At 38.8% G+C, this 18,220-nt stretch overlaps 1 protein-coding gene and 1 long non-coding RNA gene across 13 annotated transcripts in view; one reads left to right on the forward strand and one right to left on the reverse strand.

Annotated features, from left to right (window-relative positions):
* The window catches only part of MRTFB (myocardin related transcription factor B), a 214,889-nt gene that overhangs the window by 160,434 nt on the left and 36,235 nt on the right, over positions 1-18,220 (forward strand). For all 12 annotated transcript variants that reach the window (XM_043914358.1, XM_043914362.1, XM_043914360.1 and 9 more), the window contains 5 exons: positions 2,252-2,317; positions 10,183-10,238; positions 11,381-11,456; positions 14,787-14,948; positions 15,817-15,995. In XM_043914358.1, coding sequence (XP_043770293.1) covers positions 2,252-2,317; positions 10,183-10,238; positions 11,381-11,456; positions 14,787-14,948; positions 15,817-15,995 — 539 coding nt within the window. The remainder of the gene's footprint in view (positions 1-2,251; positions 2,318-10,182; positions 10,239-11,380; positions 11,457-14,786; positions 14,949-15,816; positions 15,996-18,220) is intronic.
* The window catches only part of LOC122701429, a 73,184-nt gene continuing 68,472 nt past the window's right edge, over positions 13,509-18,220 (reverse strand). The window contains exon 3 of the long non-coding RNA XR_006343078.1: positions 13,509-13,950. This is a non-coding gene — a long non-coding RNA (uncharacterized LOC122701429). The remainder of the gene's footprint in view (positions 13,951-18,220) is intronic.

The following is an 18,220-nucleotide window of genomic DNA, read 5'->3' on the forward strand; positions in this document are numbered from 1 at the left end:
TTTCACATGTCTACTATAATTTCAAAGATGATGGTTTACATACAAATTAGTCCTTACATTATGGCTATGCCTTATATGTACCACATAAGGACATTCCTCCTTTTAGGAATTAAGGAAATAAGGAATAAACTTTTTTTTTTTTTTTTGGCCGTCTCCACAAGCGGCACTTTATTCTGGCAGGGGCGGCCGGCCCGTCACAGGCTGAACCAACCCAGGAATAAACTTTATACACAAAAATATCCACCATAGCATTAGATATAGGAGTTGCAAAAATTGGAAACAACCTAAGTGATCAATAATAGGGATATATTTAATAAAGTATGCATATCCACCCTCATTCCAAGATGCCATTTGCCTAAAAATATGTATCATGTTTGACACATTTGTCTCACTAGTATGATGCTTTGTTTGTTTGTTTTAAACCAAACAAGGGGGCTGTTGATGTTTTCTTTACCCTTTCTATTTTACTCCTTTCTTTGAAGATTCCCTCAGGAGGAAGGAAAAATACTACTGCTGGGGACTCTCCAACAAACATGGACCACTATGTTCCAGAAGTGTCAGCCTTTGAACTAGAGATTGTTCTGACCCTTTTCTCTTCTCAGTATTCTTTCCTTGGCATTCTGCCTCTTGAATATGACCACCTTGATTTCAGACAAGCATTAGCTTCGACATTCACAAAAGAATGTCAGAGTATGCAGACATTTGGGTGCTTTCAGATCCACATGTCATCTCCCTGGTTATATTTGTTCCTAGTGAAGTACAGTGGGAACATACTATTCTCAATAAACTGTAAGTTATCAGGGAAAAGATCTTCGTGTTAGAGTATAATTGATTCAGAGAATTGCAAACATTCTAACTGAGAACCATGTGCATATATTTTTTGACTCATTAATTTTTTCTTTGCTGTATGCAATAGAATCTTATCTCAATTGCTTCAGTACTAAAGGAGATGTCAGTGAAGTTTTGTGGTCCTATGGCCCCCAAAAGAAGCGGATAAAAAATTTTTTTTCGATATTGAGTAAAGGATGACATTCATATTTAGCAATGAATATGAAAATAAAAGCTGTTTTACAGTCAGGTCTCTTTTTGAAGTATATCTAAGAGTGGGCTCTGCTCTGCAGTCAGACCAAGCAAAAAGGCTGTGACGTGAGGGCCGCAGGTCCCGCAGGTCAGGCCTCTGGTTAACTGCAAGTCGGAACCATTATGGGCATTGCATTTGAGCCTGGTCCAAACCAGCCTCATCACACACTTGCTAAAAAAAAAAAACAACACAAAACTGTCTTCTTTCCCTACGATTTAAGAAATACACACAGGTAATTTTTTTCTTTTCTTGCATATTGACAGCCCTAAAGCGTGCCCTTAGTAATCCTAACCTTGGTTTTCATCCATGGTCTGAAATAAAAATTAAACATGGAAACTTAAAATTGAATGTAGGCTAAACCAAGGAAAATGTTTTTCGTAGTTACTTCATTTGTTACTCTTTTTTGAAATCAGTTCACTTTCCAGAAACAGAGAGATGCTATGAAAGGAATCTGCTTGAGAAATCTAGGGGAAAAATATATATTTTATTAAATTTGGCCAACAGGATTTCCCCATTTTGTGATAGGTACCTTGTTTTCTACAAGTTGAGTGATTCGTTTACTCTCTTAATTAAAATGGTTAGGTATCAGTTGATTTATGGCTTTCTTAGAACTTCTAGAATGAGATACAGTGTTACGTTTGTATACAGATTATTAAACTTTAAGGTCTTAATTCAGAAATTTTCCCTTGGGTCATTAGTAGTATCTCATAGGTCTAATTTTTATTATGAAGTTGGCCTTCTTTAAAGCTATTTAAGATTTATTCCAGATGGAGTAAGTTCCTCCAGATACATTAATCTTTCCTTAAAATACATTTTTGCTATTAACTTATTTTTTAAAAAGCTAAGGAATCTTACTAATAAGACAATGTATAAGCAAACTATTTTTGTTTATTTTCTAAGTATGATGTGATTTTATTTATTAAAAAAATAGTTATTAGCTTTAATCATTAACTTAAAATTATTAACTGACTAAGCAAAAAATATGCTGAGAGAACTTCAGAGTTCACCCAACAGGTAGAAATCATAAACGGGTTTTTTTTTTTTTTTGACAGGTTGAATGGTAGTATCCCTATTCAGTTATGAAATAGAAGATTAATTAAGCTTAATTATATCTCCTCTGGACCTTACAGTTGCATGTAAACTTCAATGGTGATTATTTCCTTTTTACAGTGCTCCAGCTGAGGCTGCAACAAAGGAGGACGAGAGAACAACTAGTGGACCAGGGCATCATGCCACGTAAGATGGACGCGTCCTTGTCATTTCTAATGTGATGTAACAACATGGGCATGTCTAAGAAGAAGCTGCATCACACTCTACTTTCGGTGTTATCCGTTTAATCCATATACAATTATTCAGTGAATTTACAAGGGAAAATCAGGCATCAGCATTGCTGACGGAATCATTTAAAGTACATTCTGGAAATCAGATGCAACTTAAAAAATGAACTTGGATTTTATATTATCAAAAAGCACCTTTAAATTTCTGTAATTAGGCTAATACCAGTTCTTCAATTCAAATTCCAGCCCTAGTTTTAAAATAACTGAAATAATCACACTAGATCTAAGTGAATCCAAAGATACTTGCAAAAGTAGCATAATAAATTAATTCAAAACCTTATTTATTTAATTCAAATTAATTATCTTTGCTAGATGATGGTCTATATAATTATGCATCTCAGTTCAGTTCGGTTCAGTCGCTCAGTCGTGTCCGACTCTTTGCGACCCCATGAACCGCAGCACACCAGGCCTCCCTGTCCATCACCAACTCCCAAAGTCTACCCAAACGCATGTCCATCAAGTCGGTGATGCCATCCAACCATCTCATCCTCTGTCATCCCCTTCTCCTCCTGCCCCCAATCTTTCCCAGCATCAGGGTCTTTTCCAATGAGTCAGTTTTTCGCATCAGGTGGCCAAAGTATTGGAGTTTCAGCTTCAGCATCAGTCCTTCCAACGATCACCCAGGACTGATCTCCTTTAGGATGGACTGATTGGATCTCCTTGCAGTCCAAGGGACTCTCAAGAGTCTTCTCCAACACCACAGTTCAAAAGCATCAATTCTTCGGCACTCAGCTTTCTTTATAGTCCAACTCTCACATCCATACATGACCACTGGAAAAACCATAGCCTTGACTAGACAGACCTTTGTTGGCAAAGTAATGTCTCTGCTTTTTAATATGCTGTCTAGGTTGGTCATAACTTTCCTTCCAAGGAGTAAGCATCTTTTAATTTGCATCTCAATTACAGGACTAATAAACATCCTATTTATAATTAATAAAATCTTCCTTGCCCAAGTAAAGATATTTTGCCAAGTAGCTTTAAGTTTCATCCCTTCATTTTTCAGTTGATTAATTTTAGAATATTTGTCCAAGGTGATTCTTTCCCTTTAATCACCAAACACAGCCCCGCCCATCAACAGAAAATCGGATTAAAGATTTACTGAGCATGGCCCTGCCCATCAGAACAAGACCCAGTTTCCCCCTCAGTCAGTCTCTCCCATCAGGAAGCTTCCATAAGCCTCTTATCCTTATCCATCAGAGGGCAGACAGAATGAAACCTAGAATCACAGAAAACTAATCAAACTGATCACATGGACCACAGCCTTGTCTGACTCAATGAAACTATGAGCCATGCTGTGTAGGGCCACCCAAGATGGACGGGTCATGGTGGAGAGTTCTGGCAAAACGTGGTCTGGCAAACCACTTCAGTATTCTTGCCTTGAGAGCCCCATGAACAGTATGAAAGGCAAAAAAAATAGGACACTGAAAGATGAACTCCCCAGGTCGGTAGGTGCCCAATGTGCTACTGGAGAACAGTGGAGAAATAACTCCAGAAAGAATGAAGGGACAGAGCCAAAGCAAAAATAACACCCAGTTGTGGATGTAACTGGTGATGGAAGTAAAGTCCTATGCTGTAAAGAGTAACATTGTATAGGAACCTGGAATGATAGGTCCATGAATCAAAGTAAATTGGAAGTGATCAAACAAGAGATGGCAAGACTGAACATTGACATTTTAGGAATCAGTGAACTAAGATAGACTAGAATGGGTGAATTTAACTCAGATGACCATTATATCTACTACTGTGGGCAAGAATCCCTTAGAAGAAATGGAGTCAACAAGAGTCCAAAATGCAGTACTTGGATGCAATCTCAAAAATGACAGAATGATCTCTGTTCATTTCCAAAGCAAACCATTCAGTATTGCAGTAATCCAAGTCTATGCCCCAACCAGTAATGCTGAAAAAGCTCAAGTTGAATGGTTCTATGAAGACCTACAAGACTTTCTAGAACTAATACCCAAAAAAGATGTCCTTTTCATTATAGGCAATTGGAATGCAGAAGTAGGAAATCAGGAGATACCTGGAGTAACAGGCAAATTTGGCCTTGGAGTACAAAATGAAGCAGGGCAAAGACTAACAGAGTTTTGCCAAGAGAACGCACTGGTCAAAGCAAACACCACTCTTCCAACAACACAAGAGAGGACTCTACACATGGACATCACCAGATGGTCAATACCTAAATCAGATTGATTATATTCTTCGCAGCCAAAGATGGAGAAGCTCTGTACAGTCAGCAAAAACAAGACTGGAAGCTGACTATGGCACAGATCATGAACTTCTTATTGCCAAATTCAGGCTTAAATTGAAGAAAGTAGGGAGACCACTAGACTATTCAGGTATGACCTAAATCAAATCCCTTATGATTATACAGTGGAAGTGACAAACAGATTCAAGGGATTAGATCTGATAGAGTACCTGAAGAACTATGGACAGAGGTTCGTGATATTGTACAGGAGGCAGTGATCAAGACCATCCCCAAGGAAAAGAAATGCAAAAAGGCAAAATGGTTGTCTGAGGAGGCCTTATAAATAGCTGAGAAAAGAAGAGAAGCGAAAGGCAAAGCAGAAAAGGAAAGTTATACCCATTTGAATGCAGAGTTCCAAAGAACAGCAAGGAGAGATAAGAAAGCCTTCCTTAGTGATCAATGCAAAGAAATAGAGGAAAACAACAGAATGGGAAAGACTAGAGATCTTTTCAAGAAAATTAGAGATACCAAGAAAACATTTCATGCAAAGATGGGCTCAATAAAGGACAAAAATGGTATGGACCTAACAAAAACAGAAGATATTAAGAGGTGGCAAGAATACACAGAAGAACTGTGCAGAAAATATCTTCATGACCCAGATAACCACGATGTTGTGATCACTCACCTAGAGCCAGACATACTGTAATGCAAAGTCAAGTGGGCCTTAGGAAGCATCACTATGAACAAAGCTGGTGGAGGTGGTGGAATTCCAGCTGAGCTATTTCAAATCCTAAGAGATGATGCTGTGAAAGTTTTGCACTCAATAGGCCAGCAAATTTGGAAAACTCAGCAGGACTGGAATAGGTCAGTTTTCATTCTAGTTCCAAAGAAAGGCAATGCCAAAGAATGTTCAAACTACTGCACAGTTGCACTCATCTCACTCGCTAGCAAAGTAATGCTCAAAATTCTCCAAGCCAGGCTTCAACAGTATGTGAACTGTGAGCTTCCAGATGTTCAGACTAGATTTAGAAAAGCCAGAGGAACCAGAGATCAAATTGTCAACATCAGTTGGATCATCAAAAAAGTAAGAAAGTTCCAGAAAACCATCTACTTGTGATTTATTGTTTACACCAAAGCCTTTGACTGTGTGGATCACAACAAACTTTGTAAAATTCTTAAAGAGGTGGGACTACCAGACCATCTTACCTGCCTCCTGAGAAATCTGTATGCAAGTCAAGAAGCAACAGAACTGGATATGGAACAACAGACTGGTTCCAAATCAGGAAAGGAGTACGTCAAGGCTGTATATTGTCACCCTGCTTATTTAACTTATATGCAGAGTACATCATGTGAAATGTTGGGCTGAATGAAACACAAGCTAGAATCAAGGATTGCCAGGAGAAATACCAATAACCTCAGATATGCAGATGATACCACCCTTATGGCAGAAAGCAAAGAACTAAAGAGCCGCTTGATGAAAGTGAAAGAGGAGAGTGAAAAAGTTGGCTTAAAACTCAACATTCAAAAATCGAAGATCAAGGCATCCAGGTCCCATCACTTCATGGCAAGTAGATAGGGAAACAATGCAAACAGTGAAAGACTTTATTTTCTTGGGCTCCAAAAATACTGCAGATGGTGACTGCAGCCATGAAATTAAAAGTCACTTGCTCCTTGGAAGAAACGCTATGACAAACCTAGACAGCATATTCAAAAGCAGAGACATTACTTTGCCAACAAAGATCCGTCTAGTCAAGGCTGTGGTTTATCCAGTGGTCATGTATGGATGTGAGAGTTGGACGATAAAGAAAGCTGAGCGCCGAAGAATTGATGCTTTTGAACTGTGATGTTGAAGAAGACTCTTGAGAGTCCCTTGGACTGCAAGGAGATCTAACTAGTCCATCCTAAAAGAAATCAGTCCTGAATATTCATTGGAAGGACTGATTCTGAAGATGAAACTCCAATATTTGGCTACCTGATGCAAAGAACTGACTCATTGGAAAAGACCTTGATGCTGGGAAGGATTGAAGGCAGGAGGAGAAGGGGACGACAGAGGATGAGATGGTTGGATGGCATCACCCTCTCTATATAGGGACATGCGTTTGGGTAGACTGTGGGAGTTGGTGATGTACAGGGATCCCTGGCGTGCTGCAGTCCGCGGGGTTGCAAAGAGTGGGACACGACTGAGTGACTGAAATGAACTGACGTAATCACCGAATTTGGAGGTGATTTTATATTTTAGAGGAGAAGAGTGGTTTTTTTGTATAGGCTGTTAGGATTGTTTGGGAGCCTTAGTCTAAAAATGGGTTTTCTCTAAGAAGTAATTCATTTGGCTTAAAGAAACTAGAAAGAAAGTAACAGAATGCACTTAACGCTTTCCAGTCTTCACAATCATTGCTGTTGGCTTTTTCTGGTTTGTGATAAAGGTTACATGGATTTTTCTGTGCGATAAGATGTCTTTCCCAGTGAAAACTTTTTTTTCTAAAGTGAAAATGAAAGTTGCTCAGTCGTGTCTGACTCTTTGTGACCCCATGGACTATACAGTCCATAGAATTCTCCAGGCCAGAATACTGAAGTGGATAGCCGTTCCCTTCTCCAGGGGATCTTCTCAACCCTGGGTTTGAACACCGGGTCTCCGTCATTGCCGGCACATTCTTTACCGTCTGAGCCACCAGAGAAGCCCAAGAATACTGGAGTGGGTAGCCTATTCCCTTCTCCAGTGGATCTTCCTGACCCAAGAATGTAACCGGGGTCTCCTTTTTTTCTGAACTACTACTAATTATCTACATGTTTTAAATCTCGTGTTGTGGTAAAACCAGGTATCAGAAGCTGGTTTGATAGGGACTTCTCTGGTGGTCCAGTGGTTAAGAATCCACCCGCCAGTGCCCGGGACATGAGTGTGATCCTTGGTCCAGGAAGATCTCACAAGCTGTGGGCAACTGAGCCCGTGCTCTAGAGCCCCTGAGCCGCAGCAAGAGAAGCCACAGCAATGAGAAACCTGAGCACTGCGACGAAGAGTGGCCCCCACTCGCTGCAGCTAGAGCAAGCCCATATGCAGCAGCGAAGACTCAGCCCAGCCAAAAGTAGTTTTTTTTTAAAAGGCAGAGGATTCATGTTGATGTACGGCAAAAACCATCACAATGTTGTAAAGTAATTATCATCCAATTAAAATAAATGCATTAGAAAAACCAAAAAAAAAAAAGCCAGAGGTTATAAAAAAATTTTTTTACAGAAACTGATTTGATAATCTGCCAAATTTTTTTTTTTACCACTACATACTTGATATGAGCCAGTCAAACAGGATCAAAGTATGGTGCTTTAAACGTCACTGCAAAGCCAGCGATAGTCTGCTTTTAGGAGCTGGTCCCTAGCCAAACCTATTTTGGCTGGACTTGTGTGATTCTTTGCTGTGCATTAAGTACCAGAGTCGAATGTTACCAAGAACTGATTGCTCAATTCTGAGAGGTGACAGCCCAGGTAAGCCTAGTCCTGATTCCCATCCCCGTCGCCTGACTACCCACAGTGATGACTGCAGGGTGTGGTCAGACAGTGATGGATATAAGCACTAAGATTATGTTTACTGATAGAAATACTGTAGTAGGTAATACTTTTAATAAGTACTGCCTTTCTCTCTGGGACTCTGGAACATTTAATGTACTAGCAGTTAACCGATTAAGGAATCACTGTGTCTTTAGAGTGAGTTGCATTATGGTATGGTAGGAAGAGCATGAACCTGCCAAATTCAGAATTCTAGATTTAAATTCCACTTAGACGACCATCTAGCTGTATAACTTCAAAAATTCCCTGAACTTCTTTGAGCCTTTCATCTGTACTGGGGCTAATATGAACCTCACAAGGCTGTTGTGGTGATCAGCAGCAATATAACTGTAGATTGGACCACAGAGCATGCGACTGAGTGCATTGTAGGCTCTCGGTAAGTGGCAGCTCTGATCCCTTAGACATGGTCTGCAGAGTGTCCTTGTGTTCCAGGCTAGAGCACGCCAGCGTTAACTGCCCTGAGGACCTGTGGGCTTTGTCCAGTAGCTTGTATGACCATAGGAGCAAAGACCTGTTAAGGAACCATCCACCAGTTCCCTTGGTAATGGTAATTTGCCCCAACTACAGGCTGGAACTAGTCTCACCTGATATATGTGTTGTCATTATGTTTATAACTCTATTTTAAATGTTCACTTGTTTTCTTTGTGAAACATGTAATTTTTTTTTTTTTTTTTTTTCGATGCAAAAACAGTGAGGAACTTTATTACAAGCTCGAGCAGGGACTCTCTTCACACAACAGCGAAGGAGCCCCCAGTGAAAGCTGCGAATCATTTTTATACTGTATAGCAGGGGAAGCGGGAAGGGAAGCTTAAGGGGATTGGCTAATTCATACTGTGCAGCAGGGGAAGCGGGAAGGGAAGCTTAAGGGGATTGGCTAATTCATACTGTGCAGCAGGGGAAGCGGGAAGGGAAGCTTAAGGGGATTGGTTAATTCTTCAACTAAGGATGTCGTGGGTTAGAGTAAGGGGGGGTGAGGGACTTTCCTGTCCTCCCCTGATTGGCTCGTTGAGTTTCTCCTTAAATTTCATTTTCTCTCCTCGGGAGGGGGTTTTACTCAAAATGGCGGTGCTATCCTAGAATGGAGTCATTTGGGTTTCACATTTCCCCCTCTTCTAGTTCCTATGGAAGGCCCAATCATGGGTCTTCTACAGAGTCAACTATATCATCTGTGGAGACAGTCAAATATTGAGATCTGAGTAACATTAGGTGGACAGTATTAAATCTATCTTTTACAAAGGACATAATTCTATTTAATATACAGGGACCTACAGTTAAGATTAATAACAGTAGAATGAGGGGTCCTAATAGAGAAGAAATCAGGGTGGTCAACCAAGGGGAAGTATTAAACCAAGACTCGAACCATGATTGTTCATTTTCTCTTTCTTGTTTTCGCCTACTTAGGCCTTCTCTAACTTTCTGTAGAGATTTCTGTACTACTCCTGAATGGTCAATATAAAAACAGCATTCTTCTCCTAGGCTGCACATAGTCCTCCTTGTTGTAAGAATAGCAAATCTAAACCTCTTCTATTTTGTAACACTACCTCAGCCAGAGAACTTAAGGATTCTTGGAGGTGGGAAATGGATTTTTCAAGCTGTTCAATATCTTCATCTATGGCAGCCCTCAGTTGGTTATACTGCTTATTTTGGAGCGTTAAGGCTGCAATTCCACTTCCAGTTCCTATAGCCCCTAATCCCACCAGGACAGCTAAAGTTAGGGCAGTGACTGGTTCTCTTTTTACCCTATACTGATCTGGTGTCTCTAACCTTGGTTGCAGTTCTTCTTCTGAACAATAGTTTAGCCGGGGGATTAGATGGACTAGGACACAGGAAACATGTAATTTTAATTCTGAAACATTTAAGGTTTCAATTTTGAAGCTGTCCTAAAGGAACTAGGAAATAAATGGCACTGTAGAGGCACACTAATAAGATTAAGAGGAAATATCACCATGATAATACTGTAACATTTAACTGAAGTATTAACTCCTCTATTTATACCATGGAAATGATTTCTTTTCCTCTCACAGCTCTGAAGAGCCCCGCGGCATTCCATGAGCAGATAAAAAGCTTGGAACGAGCCAGAGTAAGAAATTTTCATTTAAAATGTTCTGCCTCTTTCTTTTGTGTTAAAATACCTGTGGACAAGTAATAATCTTACTCCTACATATGTCAATAGAGAAAATAGAGTGTATTTTCAAGATACATGGTATATGGAGCAGTGTATCCTGGGGTAGTTTTATCCTGAAGGTTTGTAGAAAATACAGGACATTCAAATTTTGTTCTTTAAAACTAGTAACCTAGTTTTGTACATAAAGGAAAAATCACACTTCTTTCTTGCTTTGGGGGCATAACAAGTTTTTAGAATAATGATGGAACATCTCTGCCGGTTGTTAGCTCTGCAGATGGATAACCCAGGGGATGGATTTACACCAGATCCTTCCTTGGGTGGTTTCCCTCCCAGGTCTGTGTTAGTGGGACATTTGACCAAGGCTGGGAGAATTTGACTGAAGGAGCAATGTTGCCATATTCAGTTCTGTTTTATTCTTTGAGGTGACTCCATCATAGTTACATTAAAGTGATGTTTATTATTTTTCTTTAAAGGGCCACTATTTGTTCTTTTCATTTTATAGGAAACTTCTATCATGCAATATAAAAACGAACATGTTCCACAATTTCCTTAAGAGTTTTCCCAAGATGCAATAATGATCTCTTAGAGTCATATAAACTACAAAACTCATTTTAAAGCCATATTGTTTAGAATTGAATATAGTTCTGAATAAGAAAATATGGTTAAAGCCATGAATTCATCAAAGACAATACATTGGAATTTTTAGGAAATGTGTTATCTAGGTGAATTTTTACTTGACCTGAAGTGTAGTTTTTTTTTATTTTTAGATACTTATATGTTCAGATCCTCTGTTCAAAAGTCATCTTTAAAATTATGAGCCTCTGCTTTTCCAAGTTTTAAAATAAAAGTCTATAAAGTGCTTACTTTATATCAACATAGACTTCAAATCCCTGTACAATTTTGAAGGCTGCAATTTAAGTCCTGTATTGGATAATAGTTTCTCACAAAACTAATTTCTACTCTTTTCTTTCTCTCAAAATCATGACCAAAAGCATATGCAATTTATTTAAATGGAGTTACCTTGAGGAAAAAAAATGTAAAACCACAATAAATCATAAATAATTTATGGTAAAACTTTCTCTTTCTCTATCTAAAAGACCGAAAACTTTTTGAAGCACAAGATTCGGAGTCGACCAGATCGTTCTGAACTTGTCAGGATGCACATTTTAGAAGGTAAAAGTTCTGTTTCTGCTTATCTTGCTACATTTTCTCAAGAAAACAAGTGAGACTTCCACAATTTCTGTTTATTTCGATTTTAATAACTTTTTACCCCACAGGCTGACATCCTGTCAATTGGATAGCAGCATGAAGACCCCAAGCTAAAAGTGTTATGTTAGATACACGGGGAAGGTCCACTTCTCCAAATAACCAATTGATGGACTGAGTCTTCCCTGCCCACTGAGGGTGCTTATAGGTGTCTCTGCCATACTGTTCTGGAAAAACATTCTCCGTCCACATTTCACCAGTGGGCAGTGTGGGCCCACTCACCATAAAGGGTGTGATAGACACAAGTCTAACCCTAGATTTTCAACTACTTGGACCCTGTTGTGTCTACCTGGGGCAAGCCCATACCTAACATTTTTCTTTGTTGCTGCTTACCCACAACAATCCAGCTTGATCTGACCATTATCACCAACAAGCTCCCCTCAGCCCACCACATTTTTCTCCATGCCTGAGCCTCATCTTTTACAAAGCTGGTAAGGACAATTCCATTCCATCTTTGGTGAGGCCTGTGGCTCAGGTCGTGGCTTTTTCTCTCTAAAGATAAAGCCTTCTTGGAAGGTGGTACTTCTACCATAAAGTCCCGAGATACATTTCCTTCCATTGTTTTGCTTCAGTGACTTAATTTGTTGAGCAAGACGAGGAGCCTGACCTTGTGATAGCCTTGAGAGTGTGAAGCCTTGAGAAGATACAGCAACTTCTCAAACATTTAGAGATAGTTATTAGGTAGGAGGAAGATTAGATTTCTTTTCTCTGGCCTAATAGATAGAATTAGGTTGATATTACAGAGTATTAGATTTTAGCTTAGCATAAAGGTCAGTCAGTTGTCTACAAATAAAATCTTCAGAAAGGGACATGGTTGTCCTTACTAGAGGTGTTGGTTCACTGGCCAGCAAGCTAGGCACCAGTCGGATGCCCCCCTTCATGGAGCTTACATTCTAGTGGCAGAGAGATTATACACAGGCAAAACAAGTCAATTACAGATTGTGAAAAGTGCCCTACAGGGAATAAACACAGACTGACACCATGTAAAGAATGTTGTAAAGCAGTTCCAAGTATCAAGATGGTCCCTAAAACCCCAAGTAGAGTCTCTTCTAATCCAGATAATCTATGACTAGGTAACTATCTTCGTGTCTGGGATGGGAGGCAAGAAGTCTATGCCTTTCTCCACTTCTACTGGACTAAAAAAAGCTTTTCCAGAACTCCAGTGGTAGGGTAGGAGCAGCCACAAGCTGTCAGGGATAAGTGAATCTTCAGAGAAGCAAGTTTGCTGGTAAGTAACTTAGTAAATGACTCCTTCTGTGCCTGAAAATATCTTGACCTGTAAGAGACATTTTTGTAGAAATGACACTGCCTGTTTCAATTTGTCGTCTGACTGTAACAGGCTTTATTAACATAATTAAAGCTAAGGCAAATGCATTTAACTATCAAAAGAAATCATATTTGCTTTTTCTAAAAACAGACTCTTCAGCATTTAAAAACCTAATTATACATAGGAATAAACCATAAGTGATGTCTTTAGAACATCTATTCTGAAGTTGAGATTTTTGAAGTAAGAAAGAATGTCTCATCTATAATTTTAAAAATACCTTAAAACCACCAGCAACTTATTTTCCATCATCCCAATTTTGATTGAATTGGATGTTTGGCAGGCAGAAGTTTAAATTATTTCCTGAAGTTTTACCTCTGCCTCATGGAGATGAAGATGCAGTTAGACCAGAATAGAAGCATACTGAAATGCCAGCCTCTACTTACTTGCTTTTGGAATATCTTCTTCCCAAACATTCCTGATATCACTTGGATAGTGTCAGTGGAAGGGAGGCAAAGGCATCTTCAGAATGATTTACATGATCTCCTTCCCCCACTTATCATCTTCCTGTGCAGTTAGAAGGGCTTTATCTACTAAGATTGGAGCCAGAGTTGTTTTATACAGGAAAATTACAAAAATGAAATGGACACATATGTTAAGTTACAGAAACATCCATTTATTTACCAATATGCCGACTTAGGACTAAGAACTTCACATGGGGAATCATCTGCAATTTCCATTCATGGTGGATCAAAATGTAAAGATACTTGAAAAGCAGTCTGACTTTAAAAATCTTAAATTTTATCATTTTTCCCCAAATCTTTTATAGTTGTTAGTTGTCCTGATAATGTGAGAGTGATTTTTTTTTAATGACTTGCTTTTATCAAGTCATGTCAAAGCATTTAACTCAGGTTTCCAAGAAATAATCATTTTATTTTTGAAGTTTATGATTTCCCCGTAACATTTAGTTAAATTGTGAGTGATGATGGCAGTCACCATAGTGATGCGCTGTCTTGTGGACAGCCGAGGTTGATTTTTTAAGCGCATAAGGTGAAAAGAGAAGTGCTCCGCCGTGCTGAAGGGTAGTTTACTGGCCATAGGGTCTCTGTGCTTTGGCCCTCAGCCAGGACATCTGACCTACAAAATGAAAACATCAGACAATCCTGAGGTTACTACAGGGAGTTTCATTAAAAGACCTTCTACTGAATAATTTAAGGAGCAAGCAACTTTAAGCACAATATTGAGTTAATACCAATAGTCAGTCATAAATATTGTTTAGAACAATGTAATAAAATGTTAATGAGCATTACCAGAAACACAGGAATTATGCAAATATATGCTGTTTATGAGTTATGATATAGTAGTTTCCCATCTATTATACAACTTTATGCATTCATGGGTACGTGAGTTGATGCTTCTATATGACAGTTAATTACTGTGTAATTGAATGTCTCAAGGTTATTTATTCAGAAATAAATCCAAATTTTAATTATTATGAAGGACTCTGAGATGTACAGGAATATGATTTGTAGCTCTTGCCACCAACTCCTGCAGAGAAGCTTATATTCTGAGATACAGTGTCACCCCTTTGAAGAAGTGACTTTCCAATGAAGCCAAATTGAAACTGCAAGCTTCTTGAGCATGGACCACATCTCTCTCCCCTGTTCATCCTCTGTATCCCCAGTACCTAATAGATGTGAATTTGACCCTCCTATCATAAATAAGCAATAGCAGCACGTCGGTTTTGGCTTGAGTTCATATTAATTTGAGTCCAAGGACATCCACATTGTGTGGACAATATAAAGCTTTCCAAGACTAGAAATGTAAATTGCAGATGGGAGCATTCTCAAGCAGTCATTATCTCACCATAAATAAGTTTACACCAGTTTAAATTAGTTAGCCTGAAATAACATTATGGAGTAGAGACAGTAATTCAAGTAATGATTAAATTTTTCCTGTGTTTCCTCTTTTAGAAACATTTGCAGAGCCGTCCTTGCAGGCTACTCAGATGAAGTTGAAAAGAGCTCGACTAGCTGATGATCTGAATGAAAAGATTGCTCAAAGACCTGGTCCTATGGAGCTGGTAGAGAAAAACATCCTTCCTGTAGACTCCAGTGTTAAGGAAGCAATTATAGGCAAGACTCTTAAAATTTTACTATTTCCTGGGAGATAAAGAAACTTGGAAGTTTTAGATAAGAAAAATCTAATTTTAAAGCCAGCACCAATCATGATTATTGTTTTCTGGGTGATTTAGAAATTAACATTTGTACTTATCTCCATATTATTATTATTGTTATTATTAATAGTATGTATTATAAGATTAGTACCAGTTAACACAGAGATTCCTCTAACAAGAGGTTTGTTACCGTGACTTATGGGAGCATCATATTTTGCATTAGTATGAGTTTAAATCTTAGGCAGTCTATATTCAGTCTTTCTGTGATTCCATTCAATTCCAGAGAAACGGGCCCCAAAAGGTAAGGTGTCAGTACAGCAGCGCCGCTCCATGAGGTGGGACTTATCAACAGATACACCAGTCAGAGCCCCATCTGGCCTCATAATGTTTTTCAACAGTTGGATCCAAGCAAGCTCCACACATTGTCTTTAGCTGATTTATCTCTTAGGTCAGTCTCCTGGGCGGATCTTCTTCCTTTCTTTCCTTTTTATTTGCGGATGAATGAACTTATTTTGTCCTTTAGCACTTCCACACTCTATAGATTTTTCTGAATGTATTTGTATCCCTAGGTGTCATTTAAAAAATTTCTTGTCTCCTGTATTTCCAGTCGTTAGTAGTAGGATCCAAAGGCTTGATCTGATTCAGGTTTGGTTCCCCCCCCCGCCCCAGGTATTTATCATAGGTAGTTGTATATTCTCCCATTGTTATGTCCAACTTTGTTTTTAAAAAGCTTTCTTCAGTCCTTATAATGATTAATATTTCTCCTTTTTCATTTTAACCTTAGTATTCCAAGGCCAAGATCAATTAAGAATCACTTCTTTCTTTAGGAGTTGGGAAAGAGGACTATCCCCAAACTCAGGGCGATTTCTCATTTGACGAAGACAGCAGTGATGCTTTGTCTCCGGACCAGCCAGCCAGTCAGGAGTCACAGGGGTCAGCCGCGTCCCCAAGTGAGCCAAAAGTTAGTGAATCGCCATCTCCTGTGACTACAAACACTCCAGCCCAGGTATTGCTTTTCTCGTTTTTAACCCCTAAACCAAGAAAGTGCCTTGTTTTTTATATATCTTGGTAATGCGTTTTCACCAGAAAAAAAAGTCTGAAAGTGCAGAAAAGCATAGATTTTTCACATGTAACTTAGCTATTCACATTTTCAGTAGATTCTTACATTTTCTTTCTGTTCTGTGTACACAGTTTTACTTTACAGTTTTGTAACTCAATTTTTTCAGGTAACTTTTTTTGAGTTACAATTCACATATCATAAAATTCACCCTTTTTTTTTTAACCATCTTGACCACTTTAAGTGTACAGGCCTGTAGTCTGTATTCACACTGCTGTGCAGCAGATCTCCAGTTTTGTCTTACAAAACTGAAGCTAAATCCATTAAACATCAACTGCCCATCCCCCCAGGCCTGGTAAGTACTTCTATTTCAATCTCAATGAATTTGACTACTTTGAATATCTCATATGGCTTATATCATTTAACAGTGTCCTCAGGGTTCTTTTATGTTGTAGAATGTGACAAGATCTCTCTCAGTTGTTAGGCTGCATAATATTCCATTTTATGGATATACCACATTTTGTTTATCCATTCATCAGTGAACATGGGATTGCTTCCATCTCTTGGCTGTTGTGAATAATGATGAGTACACGAGTGTGAAAATATCTGTTTGAGACCTTGCTTTTAGTTCTTTTGGGCACATATCCAGAAGTGGGATTGTTGGATCATATGGTATTCTATTTTTAATCTTTAAGGAACCACCATACTGCTCTCCATATTGGTTGTAACATTTCACACTCCACCACCAGTGGAGAAGGGAATGGCAGCCCCCTCCAGTACTCTTGCCTGGAGAATCCCATGGATAGAGGAACTTGGCGGACTACAGTCCATGGGGTCACAAAGAGTCGGACACGACTTAGAGACCAAACCACCACCACCAGTGCACAAGTGTTCCTGTTTCTCCACATCCTCAGCAACACTTGTTAATTTCTGTTCTTTTGATAGCAGTTATTCCAGTGAAACAAAGTAATCTCACTTTGTTTTTATTGAAGTATAGTTAATTTACAGTTTTGTGTTAGTTTCAAGTGGACAGCAAAATGATTTTTATACATATAAATATATGTGTGTGTGTATATATATGTATTTTTTCAGATTCTTTTCCATTAAGTATTGGGAGATATTGACTATACTCACTTTTCTTTTTTAAATTGGAATATAGTTGGTCTACACTGCTGTGATCAGGCATGCGTGCACAGAGCACCGAGTTCCCTGGGCTGCAGTAGGCTCTCACTAGTTATCTGTTCTATGCACAGTAGCGTACATATGTCAGTCCCAGCCTCCCCAGTTCATCCCACGCCCACCCCTCCTTGGTATCTATACATTTGTCTCTGTTTGTACTTTGCAAATAAGATCATCTCTACCATTTTTTCTTGATTCCATGCATGTGTGTTAATATAAGATACTTGTTTTTCTGGCTTCACTCTTTATGACAGCCTCTAGATTCATCCATGTCTCTGCAAATGGCACAGTTTTTGTTCCTTTTTATGGCTGACTAATAAATAGTCCATTGTATATATGTACCACATCTTTATCCATTTCTCTGTTGATGGATATTTAGGTGACTTCCATGTCCTGGCTATTGTAAATACTGCTGCAGTGAACACTGGGGTGCATATATCTTTTTGAATTATGGTTTTCTCTGGGTATATGCCCAGGAGTGGTACTGCTGGGTCATATGGTAGTTGTATTTTTAGTTTTTTAAGGAACCTCTCTACTGTTCTCCATATGGGCTGCCTCAGTGTACATTCCCACTAACAGTGTAGGAGGGTTCTCTTTCTCCACATCCTCTTCAGCATTTATCATTTGTAAATTTTTTTGATAGTGGCCATTCTGACTTGTGTGAGGTGAATGCCTCACTGTAGTTTTGATTTGCTTTTCTCTGATCATTAGTGATGTTGAATCTCTTTTCATGTATTTGTTGGCCATCTGTATGTCATCTTTGGAGAAATGTCTGTTTAGGTCTTCTGCCCATTGATTGTAATGTCTCACTGTGGTTTTGATTTGCATTTCTCTGATCATTAGTGATGTTGAGCATGTTTTCATATGCCTTTGGTCATTTGTATATCATCTTTGGAGAAATACCTTTTCAAATCCTTTGCTCTCTTTAAAATCAGATTGCTTTTCTGTTGTTGAGTTGTTGGAGTTCTTTATATGTTCTCGATATTAACCCCTTA

The sequence above is a fragment of the Cervus elaphus genome, chromosome 10 (assembly GCF_910594005.1).
Source record: "Cervus elaphus chromosome 10, mCerEla1.1, whole genome shotgun sequence".
NCBI lineage: Eukaryota > Metazoa > Chordata > Mammalia > Artiodactyla > Cervidae > Cervus > Cervus elaphus.